The following is a 24,196-nucleotide window of genomic DNA, read 5'->3' on the forward strand; positions in this document are numbered from 1 at the left end:
AAGATCTCCAAGGCGGGAGAGGGTAGCTCAGGACCATTCTCTAATTGTTGATGGTGAAATGTTGATTGAGGAGTAATAATTAAAAATGCTAGTAAGTATAAACATGCAGGAAGGATGTTGTGTATATCCGGTAGTTCAATGGAAATAGAATCGACAGAGCAAGAGATGGGTCTTAGAACAAGGTGGGCTCAAATAATGTGGACATGAAGGGTAACAGTCACAAAAGAGGTGGTTTGGGGTGAAAGTTGTAACTTGAGGATCACAGTTTAACCCATCTAGAAAAGTAACTCAGGCATAATTGTCTGAAGAACATCCTCACCACAAATCTCATATAAGGAGTCAGGACATACAGGACTGATTTAATAATAACGGTACAAATGGACTGCCAAATAACATAATTAAGATACATAATTAATAGAAGTAGCACAGATTATCAGAAAGCCAATGTGTACAAAATTGAATAGAATAATATGCATCCATGATATATTGATGAATCCCTTGTGCTTGCCATCATAATTTCTTCCACACCCGCTGGAAAGATTTTCTGATGGGTGGTCTTTTGATAAAAAGATCCTTGCTCCAATTTCTTCCCAGTGAAATTAAAGATATGTCACCGAGTTTGCTCCATACTGGCTTGAAACATTACTTGAATTTGTTAATAATATAAAATGATCTTGGAAAATCTCCCAAAGAAATCTGTAAAAAAAACTCCACTGGATGGCAGTGTAGCCAGCTGACTTTATTTCATATTAAACCTTGGCCAGAGTGAGGCCAAGCACCAATTGGAGGAACAGCACCTCATATTTTGCTTGAGCATCTTACAACGCAGCGGTACAATAATTGATTTCTATAACTTCAAGTACCCCTTGCATCCCCTCTCTCTCCATCCCACCCACACCCTAATCATTGTAATAATTTCACTGCCGTCCTATTAAGTTTCTCTGTCTGTTTAACTTATTATCACCTAGCCCACAGCCAACAATGGATCATTGTGGATTCCACCTTTTGTTACTTTTTGGATATCTTTCATTCATTTGTTCTCTATCTCCCTATATCACCATCTATATCTCTCATTTCTCTTTCCCCTGACACTCAGTCTGAAGAAACGTCACCTATTCCTATTCTCCATAGATGCTGCCTGACCCGCCGAGTTACTTCAGCTTCTTGTGTCTATCTTCGGCTTAAACCAGCATCTGCAGTTTCTTCATGTACTTACTATCATCTGATTTCAGTTTGATCATTGGAAGATCAAAGAAATAACACTGTTAATAAAATTGGGCTTAGTGGGAGAGCTGAGAGATGCTGGAGAGTATTAGGATCAGTAAGCATCCCGCTATATCTAGTCACGAAAGACAATTTTCCAATTGTTTTAGTAATGTAGATCACCTGCAGCCCTCTTGAAATTCCACACCTGTCACAAGAATTTAAAAGGAACATTGATCTGGAATTTATTCTTTGGTCATTCATTTACATATAAGACAACTAATAATCCTAATTTTCTTGCATTTTATTAATAATGATGACTTAGATAAGTTGTCAGAGAGTCAGTCAGAGAGTAGTGAAGGTGTGGAATTCTCTGCCTCAGAAGGCAGTGGAGGCCAGTTCGTTGGATGCTTTCAAGAGAGAGCTGGACAGAGCTCTTAAGGATAGCGGAGTGAGGGGGTATGGGGAGAAGGCAGGAACGGGGTACTGATTGAGAGTGATCAGCCATGATCGCATTGAATGGCGGTGCTGGCTCGAAGGGCTGAATGGCCTACTCCTGCACCTATTGTCTATTATCTATTGTCTATTGTCTATTGTCAATATAAAAATATAACATTAACCTACTGGCTCTTTAGGATGCAATTCCCCAAATGTTGTGCTATCAGAGGTGCTAACTGTGTATTGAACCAAGGTCTTGTCAACCTCTTCATGGGCGGCACAGTGATGCAGCTGGTAAAGCAGCTGCCTCACAGCGCCAGGGACCCAGGTTCGATTGTGACCTTGGATGCTGTCTGTGTGGAGTTGGCGCATTCTCCTAGCCACCACATGGGTTTTCCTCTGGGTGATCAGGTTTTGTCCTGCATCCCAAAGATGTACATTTTCTTGCTTAATTGGCCTCTGCATGGCCCTAATGTGGCCTCTAGTGTGTAGGGAGTGGATATAAAAGTGGGATAACATAGATCCAGTGGGAATGGGTGAACAATGGTTGGCATGGGCCCAAAGGCCTATTTTCATGCTGTGTGTTTCAATCAATAAAGTACCCATGACACTATTTGATGGGATTTCCTATGCATCCAACCCAACATTCCCCCTTCAATCAATCTTTACCCCTGGAAGAGATAGAACAGTGTATATTCTAACTGAAGGGTTGAAGCAATGTATTCCTTCAGTACATAAATCATTAAAATGTGACGGACAGCTGCAGAAAATAATCAAAAGGCTGATTAAATTGCAGTCTTTATGTCTGCAGGAAGAAGTTAATCTGCAGCTAAAAAAATGTAGCCATATGTTGGGAAAGATATATTAGCCATAGATGGAGAGCAGCAATTGCTAACCAAAATTTTATCTTGGATTCTTTGGAATTTAGAGGTTTGCGAAAGAAAATGAAGTTTTCAAGATTGAAAAGAGAACATTGAAATAGAAGAAATTGATCTCTCATGCTTATTCTGTCATTCAATAAGATCATTACCTCAGTGCCTCAGTTCTTTTAATATCCAAAAAACAGTTAATGTCTGTCTTGAATATATTCAATCACAGAGAGGAAAGGTTTAATAGGAACCTGAGGGACAGCTTTTTCACACAGAGGATGGTGGGTATATGGAACAAGCTGCCAGAGGAGGAAGTTGAGGCAGGTACGAGAACAACATTTGACGACATTTCCGACAGGTACATGGATAGGAAAGGTTTAGAGGGACATATATGGGCTAAACACGGGCAGGTGGGATTAGCGTAGATGGGGCATCTTGGTCGGCATGGGCAAGTTGGGCTGAAGGGCATTTTGCATATTATTGATGTCAGGCTAAACCGTTCTATAGTTCAAAGACCAAGGTGTGGAAGAACTCAATGGGTCAGGCAACATCTGTGGAGGGTTTCAGTTTGGGACCCTACTTCAGACTAAGTTTCCCTCCACAGATGCCATCTGACCTGCTGAGTTCCTCCAGTACTTTATTTTTTGCTCAAGATCTGCAATTTCTTGTGTCTCCTGATCCTCCAAAAAGTAGTTCTCTGATTTCTCTATTTCCTTCAATAGTAGAACTATATTTTCTACCTTAAAATCTGTGTAAGCTGTTTTGGACTCTGTTGAAGTCTGAAAGGTATCAGCCAGTGATTTCACCATTGCCGTAGCCATCTCTTTCAAAACCAGGCAATTAGGTCCTGGGGATTTATTAATGTTTGGCCCCATTAATTTCTCCAATATTATCTTGTTATTAATATTAAACTCTTTCAACTCACTCACATGACATCTCTTGTTCCCCACTATTTCTAAGTTTCCAACCACTTCTGTGAAGACAGAAGGCGAATACTTAATTTCTCAGCCATTTCCTCTTCCTCAGTCTATGTCTGGATGGGATGCACATTATTTTCACTAATCTTTTCCATTTGTACATGTTCACAGCAGCTCTGTTCATAGATTTCTCTCTCGGTTATTCTCATATTCTACTTTCCCTTTCCTCAACAATTTCTTTGTCCTTCTGCAACTGTCAAGGAAGTTTGAAAATACTTGAACTGTCTGGGGAAAACAGTCCAAAGAGTCATTGCATAAAAATTTGAGTCAGAACTTTCAGGAGTGATAGTTACCTACACGGAAATGTGGGAAGATTAGAATTTCCATCCGTAAGCAGAAATCGTTGCCGGTTGAATTGTTAATTTAAAATCTGAGATTAACAGACATTATTTATTAACCAAATTTATTGGAAATAAGATGCAATGGACCAAATGTGGATATAGACCATTGATCTATGGTCATGATGGGTTGAAGGATTCATTCTTGTTCTTGCATTGTTTTTACATTCTGTTCCTGAAAATAAAATTATCACAAAAGCGGATGAAGTAATCATTGCTCTGTCAATGTTTATGGACGTCAGCTGTTGGTCCTACTTGTGTGGTCCTTTCTTAGTGATTTGGCAAGCCCAGTACATGTTGCAGCCTCCTCCTCAGGGAAAGCTTGTCCAAATTAAAACAGCTGATCCAGGGATTAATCCAGCAGTACAGCTGCATGGGTGACAAGAACTTGGTAAAGTGAGCATGAGTGTGACCTCAGCTTGTGCTGCAGAAGGAGCTCATGAAGAAGATTATTACAAAAAGAATTACAATAAAGTGACATACCTTACGCCATTCTTCCAGACTCTAATCATAATCCTTATACCGGCAGGAATCAGAGGTGTGTCTGCAGTGGTATGCACGTGTGAGAGGATGGTCATGCTTTTTTAACTATATTGTGAGTTGCACACCTGGTAGACCCGGGTTCGATTCAGACCTCAGGTGTTGTCTTTGCAGAGTTTGCACGTTCTCCCTGTGACCACGTGGGTTTTTCTCCGGGTGTTTTGGTTTCTCCTACATCTCAAATACTTGTGGGTTTGAAAGTTGAGTGACTTCTGTAAAATTACCACTAATGTGTGTGGAGTGGATGCAAAAGTGGATTATCATTGAAAACGGCGGAAAACGGCGGTGACGAGGGACGTAAAGTGGTGGTCTGACCATTCAGAGGTCATGCTGCAAGATGCACTGAGCGATGTCGACTGGAATATGTTCCAAGCAAGTTCCAGAGACGTCAGTGAGTTCGCGGAAGCGGTTACGGACTTCATTGCAACAATAGCCGACAACATCGTCCCCACGGTAAGGGTTAGCATCTTTCCTAATCAAAAACCCTGGGTGGACAGGTCTATTCGTGTTGCCTTGAATGCTCGCACCGCTGCTTACAACTCCGGCCTGGCAATATGGCCAACTACAAGGTAGAGTCCTACCGACTGCGAAGGGCGGTGAAGGAAGCAAAAAGGAGGTACAGGGTCAGGATGGAGTCGCAGATGGAGCAGCAGGACACCAGGCGCCTTTGGCAGGGGCTACGGACTATAACTAACTACCGGTGCAACGTCCTCTCAACCGGAAGTACCGGCACCTCCCTAGCTGATGACTTGAACTCCTTCAACGCACAGTTCGAGACGGGCAACATTACCCCTAGCTCGCCGGGTAAAAACAACACCGCCAGCACGCTGGCTAGCGAGGCTGGAGGGGGATTCACCGCTGGGGATGTGCACACATTCTCGGTGTCCGAGCACGACGTGAGGAGGGCTCTGAAGCGTGTGAACACGAGGAAAGCTGGAGGCCCAGATGGTATATCTGGGCGAGTACTAAAGTCTTGTGCCACTCAGCTTGCTCCAGTGCTCTATCACAATATTCAACCTCTCCTTGGCCAAGTCCATGGTCCCTACATGCTTCAAAAGATCCATCATCGTACCAGTGCCAAAGAATGCCTCTCCAGCTTGTTTGAATGACTACCGACCGGTGGCCCTCACCTCGGTGGTCATGAAATGCTTCGAGAGGCTGATCAAGAACCACATATGTGTCTTCCTCCCTCGCAATATGGACCCGCTGCAGTTCGCATACCGTCCGAACAGTTCGCATATCGTCCACGGATGATGCGGTCTCCCAGGTTCTGCACACCACTCTCTCTCATCTTGACAGCCAGAAGGTGGGGGCGATGTGAGGATGCTGTTCATTGATTTTAGTTCAGCTTTCAATACAATAGTCCCTACCAGACTTGCTGAGAAGCTGCTGAAACTGGGGCTTAACACTACCCTGTGTGCCTGGGTCCTGGACTTTCTCACCGCCAGGCCCCAAGTGGTCAAGATGGGGAGACATACATCTAACCCCCTCACCCTAAACATAGGATCCCCCCAGGGTTGCGTCCTTAGCCCCCTCCTGTGCTCCCTATACACACATGACTGTGTGGCCAGGTTCAGCCCCAACTCCATCATCAAGTTTGCTGATGACACTGTGGTGGTGGGCCTGATCTCCGATAACGATGAGAAGGCCTACCGGGAGGAGGTGGCTGATCTGCCACTCTGGTGTCAGGACAGCAGCCTCCTCTTGAATGTCACAAAAACTAAAGAGCTGGTTGTAGACTTTAGAAGGGCTCAACATCCGAGGACGAACACGCCACTGGAGTTAAATGGGTCGACTGTGGATAGGGTGAGCAACTTTAAATACCTGGGAGTCCACATCACAGAAGATCTGACATGGACAACACACATTGCCGCACTGGTGAGTAAGGCAAGGCAGCGCCTTTACCACCTCAGACAGTTGAGGAAATTTAGAGTCTCTCTGAGGATCCTTCAGTGCTTCTACTCTGGGGCTGTAGAGAGCATCTTGTCCGGCAACATCTCAATCTTGTTTTGGGAACAGCTCTGCCCAGGACAGGAAGGCCCTGCAGAGAGTAGTGCGTTCGGCTGAACGCACTATGGGAACTACAATCGCCCCCCCCTGCAGGACCTGTACATCAGGAGGTGCAGATCTAGAGCCAGCAACATTAGGGGGGACCCCTACCACCCCAGCAACGGACTGTTCCAGCGGCTACGGTCAGGCAAACGCCTCCACTGTCACGCTGTGAAAACAGAGAGGATGAGACGGAGTTTCTTCCCACAGGCCATCAGGACTGGTAACTCTCATATCACCGGGGACTAATTTAATTTACTGTATTAATTTATTTTTTTGTTAAAATTTATTTCTTTTCTATCCTGTTTTGTAGTTTAGCACAATCCGCAGGCTTTGCCACTTTCATTTCACTGCACATCTTGTGACAAATGTGACAAATAAACGACTTGACTTGACTTGACTTGAACTAGTGTGAATGGGCAATTGATGCCTGGCATGGGCTCAGTGGACCAAAAGGACGGTTTCCATGCTGTATCTTTCAATCAATCAATCAATCATCGTTCTCTTATCCTTATTGTGCCTAAATCCAATATTTCCACCCCAATACCACGCTGGGAGTTCCTTCATCCATTGAAGATGGTACCACCGCCTTCTCAAAGGCAGTTCAATAAGGGCAAAAGTTATCGTGGTTCAGTAGGTTGTTCATAGTTACCATTCCTCTGCATTTCCCCTGTTGTAAATTTGAAATAATCGATATCTATTGGACAATTCAAAATGTCAAAATTTAGTTTATATTTTCTTATGTCATTATATTATTACCTCTACTCTATTATCTTCTGCTCTGTGTCTTTTCCTGTGAGAAATTAGTTGAGAGATACAGCATAGAAACAGGACCTTCGGCCCATCGATTCAACGCTGAGCATTGATCACGCATTCCTACTAGTTCTATGTTATCCCACTTTCGCATTAGGGGCAATTTACAGAGGTTAATTAACGTACAAACCTGCAAGTCTTTGGGATGAGGAAACCGGAGCACCTGAAGGAAACACGCAGTCACAGGGAGAATCTGCAAACTCCACGCAGATAGCACCCAAGGTCAGGATTGAACCCCGGTCTCTGGTGCCGTGAGGCAGAAGCTCTGCCAACAGTGCCACTGGGCTGCCCTAATGAAATGAAAAAAATGACCACGGCTATTGTTAGTATTGATTCTTTGAGAAATTTGCGACAAAAAGCTAACTACACTCAAACATATCATGCAGCAACTCAGTCCGAAAGGGAACAGTAGCTTTTATCCAACTGATCTGCCATCAGACACTTAAAGCACAAAGCAAAATACTCCATTCAGGCACCAAAATACAGCATAATGTGGTCAGGTTTGACATCTATTATTCTGAACAGACGCTCATTTCATCTCATGAAGCTGCTGTTTTGAAGAGTATATCAAGCATGTTTTCAAATGAATTACTTTTATTTCAAATTATCGGTGAGATTTTACTCAACTGGGACTTTGAAACAAATACACAAAGTAGGACAAATTTTTTAGAACGGAGATGAGGAAAAACATTTTTCACTCGCAGAGTTGTAAATCTGTGGAACTCTCTGCCTCAGAAGGCAGTGGAGGTCAATTCTCTGGATGCTTTCACGAGAGAGTTAGCTAGAGCTCTTAATGATAGCAGAGTCAGGGGGTATGGGGAGAGGGCAGGAACGGGGTACTGATTGTGAATGATCAGCCATGATCACATTGAATGGCGGTGCTGGCTCGAAGGGCCGAATGGCCCACTCCTGCACCTAATGTCTATTGTCTACAAATGTAGCTAGTGAAAAAAAGATTAATGAAACAACTATCACAAATTATGGCAATAATTGTTGTTGAAATAATACTGAATACAAATGTATGATTGTCTGGTACACTTGTATGATTTAAATCAATGGTACCATTTAGTTGTATTTATTTATTTAACCAATTATAACTTTAAAATTAAAATTTAAACTTTAAAAGATATTTAGACAGGTACAGGAATAGGAAAGGTTAGAAGGATGTGGACACAATGCAGGCAAATGGGGCTAACTCAAGGTAGCACCTCATTTTGCATGGATGAGTTGGGCTAAAGAGCCCATTTCTATGCTGGAAAACTCTATGACCCTATGAATTGTAAGTTTAAAATAAGTTTATCTGTCAAAATTACTGTTGCCTTTTGATCCAAAGAAGATGTTAATGAATCATGAGATGGGAACAATATTTGACGTCATTAAAAATATCATCTTTGTTCTTTGTCTTGTCATAACTAAAGGAGCTCAGATTCTGCTGAGTTTTGCTGCAATTGGCATGCTGAATTGCTGGTGTTTCTCAGTAGCAGCACGTTTTGGGATTCCCATTTGAATTGGAAAGTCCCTGCTCGAAGATAGTGGGTTGAGCCTTGCCCACTGTCATTCTGTCAATAGACCAGATGGGGTCTAATAACAGGGCAGAAAGTAGCGGAGATCTCCGCACTCACTCTGCCTAATCCTGGCGCAGGAGCTGTGAACCTGTACTTTTGGTTTAGTTTAGAGATACAGTGCGGATAAGGGGGAAGTCTTTTAGGACCGAGATGAGAAAACATTTCTTCACACAGAGAGTGGTGAGTCTGTGGAATTCTCTGCCACAGAAGGTAGTTGAGGCCAGTTCATTGGCTATATTTAAGAGGGAGTTAGATGTGGCCCTTGTGGCTAAAGGAATAAGGGGGTATGGAGAGAAGGCAGGTACAGGTTACTGAGCTGGATGATCATATTGAATGGCGGTGCAGGCTCGAAGGGCCGAATGGCCTACTCCTGCACCTATTTTCTATGTTTCTATGTCTAACAGGCCCTTCAGCCCACCGAGTCCACACCGACCAGCGATCCCTGCACATTAGCACTATCCTACACACACTAGGGACAATTTACATATACACCAAGCCAATTAGCCAACATACCTGGACATCCTTGGAGTGTGGGAGGAAACCGAAGATCTCGGAGAAAACCCACACGGTCATGGGGAGAACATACAAACTCCTCACAGACAGCAGCCGTAGTCGGGATCGAACCAGGGTCTCCGGCGTTGCAAGCGCATAAGGCAGCAACTCTACCGCTGCGCCACTGTGGCCATGGGATTGTAGGCTACAGTGAGGAAGATAAGAATAAAGGCGATGTTTTTCAAAATTATATGGGTTAGGTTAAATAATTTTTTGTTATTTGCTTATTGCATCATGTTTTTGATCCTTTACTACTACATATTCATTTTTTTAACATGTCTATTTCATTTTCCATTGTTCTTAATTACTTTTGTTGGTAATCAGAGTCTGGATTATTTGGAGTGATGGCAATTCCTGGGACACATTTTTTACAGTTGTTGTAAGTTAACAGAGGGGTTAAAGAGGCAATTGTTGAAAGAGAAAATTTGTAAGGAGACCAAGTTTAGTGATCGGCCCAGTGACTGGGATAAATTCAACAAAGAAAGGCACAAAAGATCATAATAAAGGAGTAAGTAAGCTATGAGGGCAAACTAGCAAGGAATATAAAAATGGACAATGATTTGCTTCAAGTATAAGAAAAGGTTTATGTGAACATTGGCTTCAAAGAGAAAAGGCTGGGAAGAGTTAAATAGATATTTTACATCAGTCTTTATGATAGAATGCACTGGAAATATTCCATTAACACTGAATAATGCTGGGGAGAAATTAAATGTCATAATCTTCATGAGAGATTTGGTATTAGGCAAACACATGGAGCCAAAGGCTTATATGTCCCCTGGCATGAATGGTTTTCAAGCCACGATCCTTAAAGAAGTGTTACCAAGATCACGGATTCATTGGTTATAATTTTGCAGAAATCCACAGATTTGGAAGACGTGACCTGGAGTTGGAAATTTGCCAATTTGATTCTCATATTCAGGAAAAAAGTGGAGGCAAGAAATGAGCAATTATAAGACAAAGTGCTGGAGTGACTCAGCAGGTCAGGCAGCTTCCCTGGAGAACATAGATGGGTGACATTTTGGGTTGGGACCCTTCCCAAAGGTGACTAAATTACTGCAGCACTTTGTGGCTTTTTAAGTCAATTACCCTGTTGTTGGAAAAGTAATAGAGTAAATTATTATGGAAACGGTTCTGTGGCAACAGCAGGAAAGTGGACTTCAGGAATGTTCGATCAGCCATAGTTCTATTGAATGGTGGAGTAGGCTTGAGGACCAAAATAGTCTACTCCAGTTCCTACTTGTTATAGTCTTTTTGTGGTGTACGGGTGATCGGTGGTCAGCGTGGACTTGGTGGGCCGAAGGCCCTGTTATCTCTAAGCTAAAATTATGACAACAATGTTCACTTTTCTGCTTATTAAATATTATTAGAGTTTATTGGTCTTAAACCCCATTAATTTATTTCTAAAGAGTTTCAATAGTTGGCACTTCATACAAATTTTTATCACAGACAAGATGTCTCCAAGTCAGCTTTTCACTTGTCGAATTGATTTTAAAAATCCCTTTTACCAAAAGACAATGAAATAATCGCCGCAGTGTACTGTTATCATTATGTATTTTAAAAGTTTGCTTCTGCTGGTTTCCCTGCTGATATACCATCATTTTTGTTTGTATTTCAGGTTTTGGACTGGATTGAGAACCATGGGGAGGCATTTTTAAGTAAACACACTGGGGTTGGAAAGTCACTCCATCGAGCTCGCGCTCTCCAGAAGAGGCACGATGATTTTGAAGAAGTAGCCCAGGTCTGAATACTATTTCATTCTCGTATCATATTCTTAAATCATTACTTTTGCAAACCTCTCCATGGGATTTGTTAACACAGCTTAAAGGTCCAAATTTTCTTCCTCAACTAATGCAATACTTTGTGAAGGAAATTATAAAAAATAACAGTGTTTTTGTAGAACACACAGAATCAAAGCAATCAAATTATTTACAATTCAATCAGCACAGACATTTTGGGCCAAAGGACTTGTTCTTGTGCTGTTGCTGTTCTTTGTCCTATTATTCACACAAGCATTTCTTGAACATTGAAGACAACACAGTCTGGCATTTATCTGGTTTAGTTTAGTTTAGTTTAGAGATATAGCACGGAAACAGGCCCTTCGGCCCATCAATTCTATACCGACCAGCGATCCTCGCACACTAACACTATCTTCCCTAGTGTATCCAACATACACTAGGGAAGATTTACAATTTTACTAAGACAATTAGCCTACAAACCTGCACATCTTTGGAGTGTGGGAGGAAACCGGAGCTCCTGGAGAAAATCTACACAGGTCATGGAGAGAACGTGCAACCTCCGTAAAGACAGAACCCATAGTCAGGATTGAACCCGGGTCGCTGGCGCTGTAAGGCAGTAGTTCTACCGCTGCACCACTCTGCCGCCCCTTTGAATAAACTAGTTTGACAAGATGAGATTCATTTTCAATTTTGTTTTTGGACACATTTGAATCCTCTGTTTTCACATCAATCTTTGAGGACTCATGAAGTTTCAGCTGAGCTCTCCATGTGTATAATAACTTCTGAACATTTAACAAGTCTTGCGTGGGTCACATCATTTGGAAATTGACCTTTGAATGTAGTTTTACGTTTGGCTGGCAAAGAACAGGATTTCCTGGTATTATTTACAATCTTACAGGCCAGATTGTATGTGAGGCTCTTTATGTCTAACAGTTCAGACGGAGACATTCATATCTCTTAGAGCACAATTCAGAAATTTGCCAAATATGTGATAATTGTCAAATCCTAACAGGATATATATAGTAATTAGCAGTGACCTCGAGGGTATTGATATACAAATCAATCTTGGGATACAAATTCTTATCCCCCACAAAAATGCCAATACAGATGGATAAAGTAGTAAAAAAGTGGTACCTTCTTCAGAACTTGATCCATCTGTATGTGCTTCATGTACAGTTTAGTTTAGAGTTACAGCATGGAAACAGACCCTTCGGCATACCGAGTCCGCACCAACTAGCGATCACACGTTCACACTAGTTCTATCCTACACACTAGGGACAATTTACAGAAGCCGATCAACCTTGAAATCTGCACATCTTTGGAATGTGGGAGGAAACTGGAGCGCCCGGAAAAATCCCACAATGTCACAGGGAGAACGTGCATGCTCCGTACAGACAGCACCTGTGGTCAGGATTGAACCCAGGTTACTGGTGCTGTAAGGCAGCAACTCCACCGCTGCCCCACTGTGCCCACTGTGGCATCATATGCATAAGAATTAGGTTGCCAAGTTGCAGTCATACAAAACATTGGTGAGGACAAACTCAGTTCCTTATGGAGACGCAAGGAACTGCAGATGCTGGTTTACAAAAAGGTGCAAAAACAAGATGCTGGAGTAACTTGGCGGTCAGACAGCATCTCTGGAGAACATGGATAAGTGTTGCTTTGGAGAAGCTTCTCCAGAGATGCTTCCTGACCTGCTGAGTTACTCCAGCACTTTGTGTCTTCTTGGTTGATTGTGTACAGTTTTATTATTTTTTTTAAAATTTGAATAATTTATTTGAAAAAGGGACAATGTACACTAATTGACATTCAAACAAATGTAAATGTACTCGAGTTAGCCGAGAGGCCAGTTTTCATCGACAGTCCCTTAGCCTGATGTTGTTAGGCATCCTGCTGAACCCAACAGTTGTGCACAGAAGCTCCTTAATATCACTCGGTCTGCAGTGTCTGCTGAACATCACCTTGCGTGAAACATTGTTTTTCTCCAAGTAGATAATCTTTGGTACATAGGCAGAGGAGGAGGCTGATCCCATTTCCTGTTGACTCAGCTGGAGAACGTCAGGTATAGCAGAAACGGGAGCAACACTGCGACTCTCAGCCCTCAGAGCCCCTCCTGTGGCTGATACACTGCAGGAAGGGTAAGATGGCATTCGAAAGAGTGCAGAAGAGTTTTGCCAAGATATTCTCTGGAATGAAAGGCTTTACTTAAAAAGAGAGATTGGATGGGCTGGGTTTATTCTCACTGGAGCATCAGAGGCTGAGGGATGTCCTGATTGAGGTTTCTAAAATTATGAGGAATGCAGATATGTTAAATATTCAGTCTTTTTCCCAGGCTAGGGGAATCTAAAACTAGAAAAAATGTAAAGGAGATCTGGGGATCCATTTTTTCACATGGACAGTGTTTATATGGAATGAGCTATCAGAGGAAGAAGAAATAGTAACAAATATGGCATGTAAAACCATTTGGACATGTACATGCATAGGAAAGAAGAGGAGGGTCAAAGGCAAATGGTGAGTTTAGTTAGGATTCCCAGTTGGCATGGACAAGTTGGGCTGAAAGGTCATTTATGTGCTGGACTGCTCTATTTTTTTGATAGCTCTTTCAGAAGGACAATATAATCACTCACTCAGTTTTTCCCATGTGCTTATTACACTTGCCATATTTATAGAGTTCTGCTATCTGAAGTACATTTCTAACCTCCCAACTGCTTCTGCAAAAATCTCTAGCTTTCTATGACACTACCAACTTAGGGAGTGTGTAAAACATATCAGAATCGATTTCTGTGTCTTCCGTTCCCTTTCAAATGCATGCTCAGCACTGTCCTCAATCTCAACATTATTGGCTGTGAAAAGCATTTCCATCCTCTGCGGAAAGGACACGAACAATTCACACACTTTGTTACACATTCCCAAGCTATCTGTGAAGTCAGTTTATTTTTGAACTGCCAGTTTCCACCAAAGCATTGCTACAACACTCATCAGCTGTACGCTTGCACTTTTCACCCAGAAAATCCCACTATGTTGCAGCCTAAAACATCCTGCCTCGCATTAATTTGTATTTGAAATAAACTAGTGTGGCTTTAAGAGTAACTGTGCTGCTGCCTGCATATCTCCCAATTAATCCCCAATTGCCTGTGCAAATGTACTGGCTGAGCTACAAAATTCAGAGATGGTTTTGCCATCCCCAGTATGGGATGAAATCTAAGAATTAACTTATGGACTCAAACAACAACTTTTTCCTTCACAACTTTTCCTACCAAGGCCATTTCACAATGGTAATTCAGAAAATTATCTTTGCTGATTGCAATGTGTTCTGGAATGGAGCATGCTCATTACAATCTATAGGAGTATTGATCTAAAGATTTGCTACATGAGGTACATAGAGTCTTACAGCATGGCAACAGACCCTTTGGCCCAACTTGTCAATGCCAACCAAGATGTGTCATCTAAGCTAGTTCCATTGGCCCGCACTTGACTCATAATCCTCAGAACCTTTCCTATCTATGTACATATCCAAGAGTCTTTTCAATGTTGTTATAGTATCTTGTCTCTGAGTGGACCCTCAGATTCCGATTAAATCTTTCCCCTCTCACCTTAAACCTATGTCTTCTGGTTCTTGATTCCCCAACCCAGGTAAAAGACTCTTGTGCATTCACCCTCTCTATTCCCCACATGATACTTGAACCCAACAGCTTGAAAGCTGATGTTCTACTGAGTGAACTATTCATCTGTTAGTTGGTGTGGAATGATTTTCCCATTTAACAGAATTCATGCACGGCAACCTTCACTTCTCAATGTGAGGTTTGAGATCTAAGCCCTCACGGATGGTCTTAAAAATATTAACAAAGCACAAGAAGCTTCTAGACGATTGGCACAAAGTGCTGGAGTAACTCAGCGAGTCAGGCAGCTTCTCTGAAGAAAAAAGGGTAGGTGATGTTTCGGGTTGAAACCCTTCTTCAGACTGCTGAAATGCTGCCAGACCCGTTGAGTTGCTCCAGACCTTTGTGCCTATCTTCGCCATAAGCCAGCATCTGCAGTTCCTTCCTTCACAAGAAGCTTCTGAACAGTCGAGCAAGACATCATGCTTATGTCATATGTACAGAAAATAATGCCGTACAATTTCATGACCATGACTGATTTACATGTACTGTATATAAATGCATCACAGTGTTTGGGAAATGAAAAACACACTCATTTTTCAAAAATGCTGGAAAAAGTATTTTGAAATACAAAAAATACAGAAATTGAGAACAGGACTGCGACACGGTTGGTAGCGGTGCTAACTCACTCGCACGCCAGATACCCGGTCCGGACCACTGTGTGGAGTATGCACGCTGTCCCTGGGGGTTTCTCCATGTGTTCTGGTTTCCTGAAAAATCACGAAGACATGTATATTTGTAGGTTATTTAGCCCCGGGAGACGAGGATAACATAGAGCCAGTGTGAACGGCTGATTGATGGTTGGATGGACTTGGTGGGCCGAACGGCCAGTTCCCATGCTTTTGCTCTAAACTAAACTGAACTAGAGCTGAATTAAGCTGATTTATGCTAGTGTTACGTGTATAAGTTTAATATATTTATTTTTATTTCTAAATGGTAACGAGATTCGAGGGAGTAACATTATCTGGTGGATCCAGAACTTTGTGTACTTGTTTGTGCAAATATTTCTGTGTTAAAGACAGAATGCAGGGAAAAGGCTGCAAGAATTAACCAATGTGATTGGTAACACTTGGAGATTCCAAGGATTTCATAGATAAGCTTGCAGTTTCATATTAGTGTGCACAGCATTCTGGTGCATTGGGCAATGTTACATTCACAAGATTAAATACTTGTACGGTATCTACTGTTGACAGTTTAATCTTTACTGGCCACTTTGCCAGATATTTCTTATTTCTTTCTGCTTTTTCTTGGGGGGAATGATGAACGAGAATTGTTTTGGGTTCAATAGATCATTGGTGGGTGTATCGCAGAGACAGTAAACAGCTACAACTTTCAGAAGCTCAACTCCATTTAATTTTCTTCTTACTTCCGACCAGAACACATACACCAATGCTGATAAGTTGCTAGAGGCGGCCGAGCAACTGGCCCAGACTGGAGAATGTGATCCTGAAGAGATCTACAAAGCTGCACGGCACTTAGAAGTCCGGATTCAGGATTTTGTTCGAAGGGTGGAGCACAGGAAGCTGCTGCTGGATATGTCAGTGTTATTTCACACACACACAAAGGAGGTAATACATGCTTTTATTATGTTATTACCGCTAGCACTTGACTTACCAGAGACACCATCGTAGGGGATGTCTTATCATGCTTGTCTCATGGCAGGAAACCTGTAACAGTTCAGAAGGATTTGTAAAATTGGGATTTGTTTAGTTTAGTTTACTTTCATGTCTACCGAGGTACAGTGAAACGTTTTTTTTTGTTGCTTGCCATCGAGTCAGCGGAAAGACAAAACATCATCACAATCCAGCTGCTCACAGTATACAGATCCACGATAAAGGGAAGAACGTTTAGTGTAAACCAAAAGTCCAGTAAAGTCCGATTAAAGATAGTAAAGACTGCTGGGTAAATCTTTGATAAAACATCTTTAGCCTTTGAACGACGTTGCTTTGTGGGTCCAGTAGATCACCATCAGAAATATAAATGTTATGTTAACATTTCAATTCTTTGCGCAAACTATTTTTGGCACCAAGTTCATCTTTCTGACCTAAATATAGAGTCCTGTTCCCAAAGCTTCTGGTTGAGTTTTATTAAAAACTGAAAATGCTGGAAACATGCAGCAGGTCAGATGGCATCTGCGGGAAGAGAAACAGAGTTAATGATTCAGCTCAAAGATTTTTTGAGAGCTGATTTCCTCAACATAAATCTGGGGATTCTCAGCAAAATGTTCTCTCTGCTGCGAGACTCAATGGGGAGTATTTCAGTGGAGTATCTCAACTGAAACATCGTCCACTAACTACCGCCGCCATGTAAGTTCAGGACTTCTGTGTAATATTGATATATCATTTGACAAATAACACCATCACTGTCAGTTCTGAATTTACATTATCTCTTCAAAATATAACTGGGACTTATAAAAATGACACTTTGCTGATCCGAAAATAACTATTTTGCCATTCTGTGAGATACAAAATACAGTTTCTCAAGGTTACTTTTTACTATTCATGTCCATTTATTTTGCTAATGGTAATCTGTGACTTAATCTCCCTCATTTGGTTGACCAAGTTGTGACATTGTTTTTGTCGAGAAGCTCTAGAAAGATAGCAATGCTTTTGAGCTCCTGTCTGGTAAGAGTTTGGTCTTTGTGGAAAATTACCAATGCTATAAATATTTACTGGACTTTCTTCTGTCAGATGTTAAAGTGCACCAAATTATTTAGAACCTCATTCGACTGATAAATTAAATAATGTAGAGTCTGAAATGGATTTAACAAGTTGCAACAGAATAAATATTCTATCTTGAGTGAGCAAAAAGCAGCAACATTTGCATTTACATCAAAGTTTTAACACTGTAAAACAGCCTGAGGTGCTTCACAGGATTTAATAAAATAAAAGACAGCATCATATATTCCCTGGATTTCCAGAGGTTAGAATATAGGCATCTAAAACAAACATCTAGTTGTGGAATAACTGAAGCAGGGAATGCATAAACAGGCAAATTAGAGAAGTTGTAGAATCTGTAGCGGAGATGTTATTGAGTCAGAGAGTCATACAGTGTGAAAACAGGCCCTTTGACCCAACTTGCCCATACCGACTAACATGTCCCATCTACACGAATCCCACCTGGCTGCATTTGGCCCATATCCCACTTAACATATCCTTTCCAAGTGCCCGCCCAAATGTTTTTAAAATGTTTTGATATCTCTTGCCTCAACTACTTCCTCCAGCAGCTCGTTCCATATTCCTACCACCCTTTGTGTAAACTAAAGTTGTCCCTTGGGTTCATATTAAATAGCTCCCTTACCTTAAACCTATGTCCTCTGGTTCTTGATTCCCCTACTCTGGGTAAAAACTGCATTTACCCTATCTATTCCTCTCACGATTTTGTCCACTTCTGTAAGATGACCCCCTCATCCTCTTGCACTCCAAGGAATAGAGTCCCAGCCTGCTCAACTGCTCCCAACAGCTCAGACCCTTGAGTCCTGGCAACATCCTCGTAAATCTTCTCGGCACCCATTGTACCTTGACAACATCTTTCCTATAACATGGTGCCCAAACCTGAGCACAATACTCAAAATGTGGCCTCACCGACATTTTATATAACTGCAACATGACCCCCCCAACTTCTATACTCAATACTCTGACTGATAAAAGCCTGTGCTGAAAGAACATGTTCTCGTGTCCTCAATGTCTTGATGTAATGTGATGTTCCACTAGCACTCTCACTCACTCACTCAGGCAGATAAGCCTCTCACCTTGACTTTCCTCCCACAAAACGTATGTTTCAAGCATAAAATCACTAGTTAAAATATTGACATTTTAATGAACAATTAACATGATTATATGGCATTAACCATTGAAGCTAAACAACAGCGATAATGTTATTGTAACATCTCCACTTAAAGTTTCCACCCGAAACATCATCCATCCCTTCTTTCCAGAGACGCTGCCTATCCTGCTGAGTTACTCCAGCTTATTGTGTCCACAGTTTAAACCAGCATCTGCAGTTCCTTTTTATACATCTCCACTTAAAGACCAGATGGAGGTACATCATTCAAACATGTTAACTACCAATTATATAAATCCTTGTAAGATTCCAGTAACTTAAATCATGTTAGGTATTCAGCAACGCACCATTTATACAAAATACACCACCTTCATATAAAATAGCTTTGTGTGAATGAGAGATGTTTATCAAATATCATGTCAGTCATCTGTGGAAAAACCATTGCTGTAAGCTAGAGAATTGTGAAGAAAAGCAGCTAATGGCGTAGATGTGCATTTAAGTGAACTATTTAATCACAACATGTACTGACCCTGGACTGACAAATCAGGAACTGGTTTTTGTTCCATCTTATTTATCAAACATATTGTTGGATGTATGTTTTAGTAAAGATGATGGAAGTAAGTAGATCAGTTCTGTCCACATCCGTTCTTTCTGAAACTTATCATTAGTGGAATAGTTTTTTTTACCTTTGTGATAGAAACATAGAAACATAGAAAATAGGTGCAGGAGGAGGCCATTTGGCCCTTCGAGCCAGCACCGCCATTCATTGTGATCATGGCTGATCATCCACAATCTGTAACCTGTGCCTGCCTTCTCCCCATACTCCTTGATTCCACTAGCCCCTGGAGCTCTATCCTCTCTTTTAAATTCATCCAGTGAATTGGCCTCCACTGCCTTCTGTGCCTTCTCACCTCAGTTTTAAATGGCCTTCCCTTTATTCTTAGACTGTGGCCCCTGGTTCTGGACTCCCCCAACATTGGTAACATTTTTCCTGCATCTAGTTTGTCCAGTCCTTTTATAATTTTATACGTCTCTATAAGATCCCCTCTCATCCTTCTAAATTCCAATTAATACAAGCCCAGTCTTTCCAATCTTTCCTCATATGGCAGTCCTGCCATTCCAAGGAATAACCTCGTGAACCTACACTGCACTGCCTCAATAGCAAGGACATCCTTCCTCAAATTAGTAGACCAAAACTGCACACAATGCTCCAGATGTGGTCTTTTCAGGGCCCTATGCAACTGCAGAAGGACCCCTTTGCTCCCATACTCAAATCCTCTCATTAAGAAGTCCAACTTGCCATTAGCTTTCTTCACTGCCTGCTGTACCTGCATGCTTACTTTCAGTGTCTGGTGTACAAGGACACCCAGGGCTCATTGCACTTCCCCTTTACCTAATCTGACACCATTGAGATAATAATCTGCCTCCTTGTTTTTGCCACTAAAGTGGATAACCTCACATTTATCTACATTAAACTGCATCTGCCATGCATCTGCCCACTCACTCAACCTGTCCAAGTCACCCTGCAACCTCCTAACATCCTCTTTGCAGTTCACACTGCCACCCAGCTTTGTGTCATCTGCAAACTTGCTAGTGTTACTTCTAATTCCATCATCCAAATCATTAATATATATTGTAAATAGTTACGGCCCCAGCACCGAGCCTTGCAGCACTCCACTTGCCACTGCCTGCCATTCTGAAAAGGACCTGTTTAGTCCTACTCTTTGCTTCCTGTCTGCCAACCAATTCTCTATCCATATCAATACCCTACCTCCAATACCATGTGCTCTAATTTTTCTCACCAATCTCTCATGTGGGACCTTATCAAAAGCTTTCTGAAAGTCTAGATACACTACATCCACTGGCTCTCCTTCATCCATTTTACTTGTCACATCCTCAAAAAATTCCAGAAGATTAGTCAAGCAGGATTTCCCGTTCATAAATCCATGCTGACTTGGACCAATCCTTTTACTGCTATCCAAATGTGCGGTTATTTAATAATTAACTCTTTAATAATTGACTCCAGTATCTTCCCCACCACCGGTGTCAGACTAACTGGTCTATAATTCCCCGTTTTCTCTCTTGCTCATTTCTTGAAAAGTAGGATAACATTAGCTATCCTCCAATCCACAGGAACTGATCCTGAATCTATTGAACATTGGAAAATGATCACCAATGCGTCCACTATTTCTAGAGCCACCTCCCTGAGGACCCTGGGATGCAGACCATCAGGCCTTGGGGATTTATCAACCTTCAGTCCCATCAGTCTACCCAATACTATTTCTCGCCTAATGCAAATTTCGTTCAGTTCCTTTGTCAAGTCAAGTCAAAGTCAAGTCAAAGTCAATTTTATTGTCAATCCTCAGCCAGTTTACACAGACAGAAAATCGAAATACCGTTTCCCACAATCCCGAGGAACAAAGTGCATAAAACTAAGTTAAAATTAAAAAGGCACAGCAAACAACAATCAACATAAAATATAAAATATAGTCACTTCAAATGCGTTAAAAAATTTTTTTTAAAGTGTCTGGTGCTGGATGTGCGTGTGTGTGGGGTGTTAAAGTCCAGGTCCAATAGGGGCAGGGGAGAGAGGAGGAAGGGAGGGGAGAGAGTTCAGCATCCTGACAGCCTGGTGGAAAAAACTGTTCTTTAGTCGGGTGGTGCTTGACCTCAGGCTGCGAAACCTTCTCCCTGAAGGCAGGAGGGTGAAGAGGCTGTTGGAGGGGTGGGAGGGGTCACCCACAATGCTCAATGCTTTGCGGGTGAGGCGGGTGGTGTAAAGGACCAGGAGTGTTGGGAGTGAGGCGCCAGTGATCCTCTCAGCAGTGTTCACTATGCGCTGCAGGGTCTTGCGGCTGGAGGCTGTGCAGCTGCCGAACCACACAGTGATGCAGCTGCTGAGGATGCTCTCGATGGCGCCTCGGTAAAAAGTGTACATGATGGGTGTGGGGGCTCCCGCTCTCTTCAGTTTGCGGAGGAAGTAGAGGCGCTGCTGGGCTTTCTTGGCGATGGACGTGATGTTGTTGCTCCAGGAGAGATCCTCGGTGATGTTCACCCCCAGGAATTTGGTGCTGCTCACCTGCTCCACAGCAGCACCATAGATCCTCTGTCCTCTAGTACATCTGGGAGATTGCTTGTATCTTCCTTAGTGAAGAAAGATCCAAAGTACCTGTTCAACTCTTCTGCCATTTCCTTGTTAGCCATAATAATTTCACCTGTTTCTGCCTTCAAGGGACCCACATTTGTCTTTACTAATCTTTTTCTCTTAACATACCTAAAGAAGCTTTTACTGTCCTTCTTTATATTCTTGGCCAGCTTCGCTTCGTACTTCATCTTTTCAGCCCGTATTGCCCTTTTTGCTACCTTCTGTTGTCCTTTAAAAGTTGCCCAATCCTCTGGCTTCCCGCTGCTCTTTGCTATGTTATACATTTTTAATTTTATTTTTATTCCATCCCTAACTTCCCTTGTCAGCCACGGTTGCCTCTTACTCCCCTTAAAATCCTTCTTCCTCTTTGGTATGAAATGATCCTGCATCTTCTGGATTATGCCCAGAAATTCCTGCCATTGCTGCTCCACCATCATTCCTGCTAGGACCTTTTCCATTCGACCTTGGCCAGCTCCTCTCTCATGTCTTCATAGTCCCCTTTGTTCAACTGCAACACTGACACTTCTGATTTGCCTTCCTCCCTCTCAAATTGCAGATTAAAACTAATCATATTATGGTCACTACCTCCAAACAGTTCCTTTATCTTGAGTTCCCTTATTAAATCTGGTTCATTGGACAACACTAAATCCAGAATTGCCTTCTCTCTGGTAGGCTTCAGTACAAGCTGCTCTAAGAATCCATCTCAGAGGCACTCTACAAACTCCCTTTTGTGGGGTCCAGAACCAACCTGATTTTCCCAGTCTACCTGCATATTGAAATCTCCCATAACCACAGTGGCATTACCTTTGTTACATGCCAGTTTTAACTCCTGCTGCAACTATCACCCTAACATCCGGGCTACTATGTGGGGGCCCGTAGATAACTCCCATTAGTGTCTTCTTACCTTTACAGTTCCTCAACTCTATCCACAGTGACTCTACATCGTCAGTCCCAATGTCACCCCTCGCAAGGGGCTGAATTTCATCCCTCACCAATAGAGCTACCCCACCTCCTCTGCCCACCTGCCTGTCCTTCCTAGAGGACGTATAACCCTGAATATTCAGTTCCCGGTCCTGATCCTCCTGCCACCACATCTCCTCTTCTTCTTTCTTCTTTCGTGTCCATCATCAATGTTTCAAACGTTACATCACTGTCATTGTCTGTCCTGAAAAGGGCGCAAGCTTCCGGCGACAATCAGTGGGAGCCATCACTTGTACAATAGATGATGGTGGTAGCAGAATTAGCTCAGGACACTTCTAGTTTCCAGCCCCGCGATGTGGACGCTTCTACTACAGGGCCAGCCACGTCTCTGTAATCCCCACAATGTCATATCTACCAATCTCTAACTGAGCCTCAAGCTCTTCCACTTTACTTCTTATACTTCGCGCATTCATATATAACACTTTTAATCCATTACTCATCTCACCTTTCACAGCGATTCCAATTACACTTGGCCATACTCTCCTATCCCTTCGTGAGCTTTCTGGCCCGTTAATTCTGGGGTCTTTCTTAACTTTTCCTATACTCTCTTTCCCTTTAACTCCATCCTTGTCTATCCCATTTGACCCCCCACCCCCCACCCCCACCCCTAACCCCACTATTTTGTTTAAAACCACCCGTGCAGCAGTGGCAATCCTGCCTGCCAGAATGCTGGTCCCCCGCCTGTTGAGGTGCAACCCGTCCCTTTTGTACAATTCACCCTTACCCCAAAACAGATCCCAGTGGTCTAAGAATCTAAATCCCTGCCCCCTGCACCAGCTCCTCAGCCACACATTCAAATCCCCTATCTCCCTGTTCCTGCCCTCACCAGCACAAGGAACTGGAAACAAACTGGAGATAACCACCCTGGCGATCATGGTCTTCCGAGCTCTCTAAAGTCACGCTGCAGAATATCTTTCCTCTTCTTTCCAATGTCATTTGTGCCGACATGCACTACCACTTCTGGCTGCTCACCTTCACCCTTGAGGATGCTCTGCATTCGGTCCATGACGTCCTGGATCCTGGCACCCGGGAGGCAACACACCATCCTTGAATCCCCCTTGTTGCCGCAGAAACCCCTGTCTGTACCTCTCACGATGTTGGTGTCCTGTATAAATATGAAAGTTAAATGCTGGAGTAACACAGGGGAACAGGCAGCATCTCTGGATAGAAGGAATGGATGACACTTCTGCCTGAAGAACGGTTTCGACCCGAAAAGTCACTCAGGGTGCAGCAGAGTGTTCCCTATTAGATCAGCCTAGAAGTCGATTTGGTGCAAAATGAGTAAGTTTAGTCGGCTGTTCCTGAGCTAGTGATGGATCTTCAACTAGAATTATTCCCAGTTCTCATCACAACCCAAGGATAAGGTGGTATAGATTTAGAGCAGGAAAGTCCGAGCTGAACGACGGATAAGCACAAAGGGCCAAATGGCTCTCTTCTGTTTCTTATATTTTGTCCTACATATCACAACACAACACAAGAGAATCTCACACACACAGACACCCACACGCACACCCACACAGACACACACACAGACACACACACAGACAC

At 42.6% G+C, this 24,196-nt stretch overlaps 1 protein-coding gene across 1 annotated transcript in view; it reads left to right on the top strand.

Moving 5' to 3' along the window:
• LOC144595940 (kalirin) overlaps nt 1–24,196 on the top strand; it is a 351,636-nt gene that overhangs the window by 269,267 nt on the left and 58,173 nt on the right. The window contains exons 10-11 of the mRNA XM_078403892.1: nt 10,960–11,082; nt 16,116–16,307. Coding sequence (XP_078260018.1) covers nt 10,960–11,082; nt 16,116–16,307 — 315 coding nt within the window. The remainder of the gene's footprint in view (nt 1–10,959; nt 11,083–16,115; nt 16,308–24,196) is intronic.

The sequence above is a fragment of the Rhinoraja longicauda genome, chromosome 8 (genome assembly GCF_053455715.1).
Source record: "Rhinoraja longicauda isolate Sanriku21f chromosome 8, sRhiLon1.1, whole genome shotgun sequence".
NCBI classification, from domain to species: domain Eukaryota; kingdom Metazoa; phylum Chordata; class Chondrichthyes; order Rajiformes; family Arhynchobatidae; genus Rhinoraja; species Rhinoraja longicauda.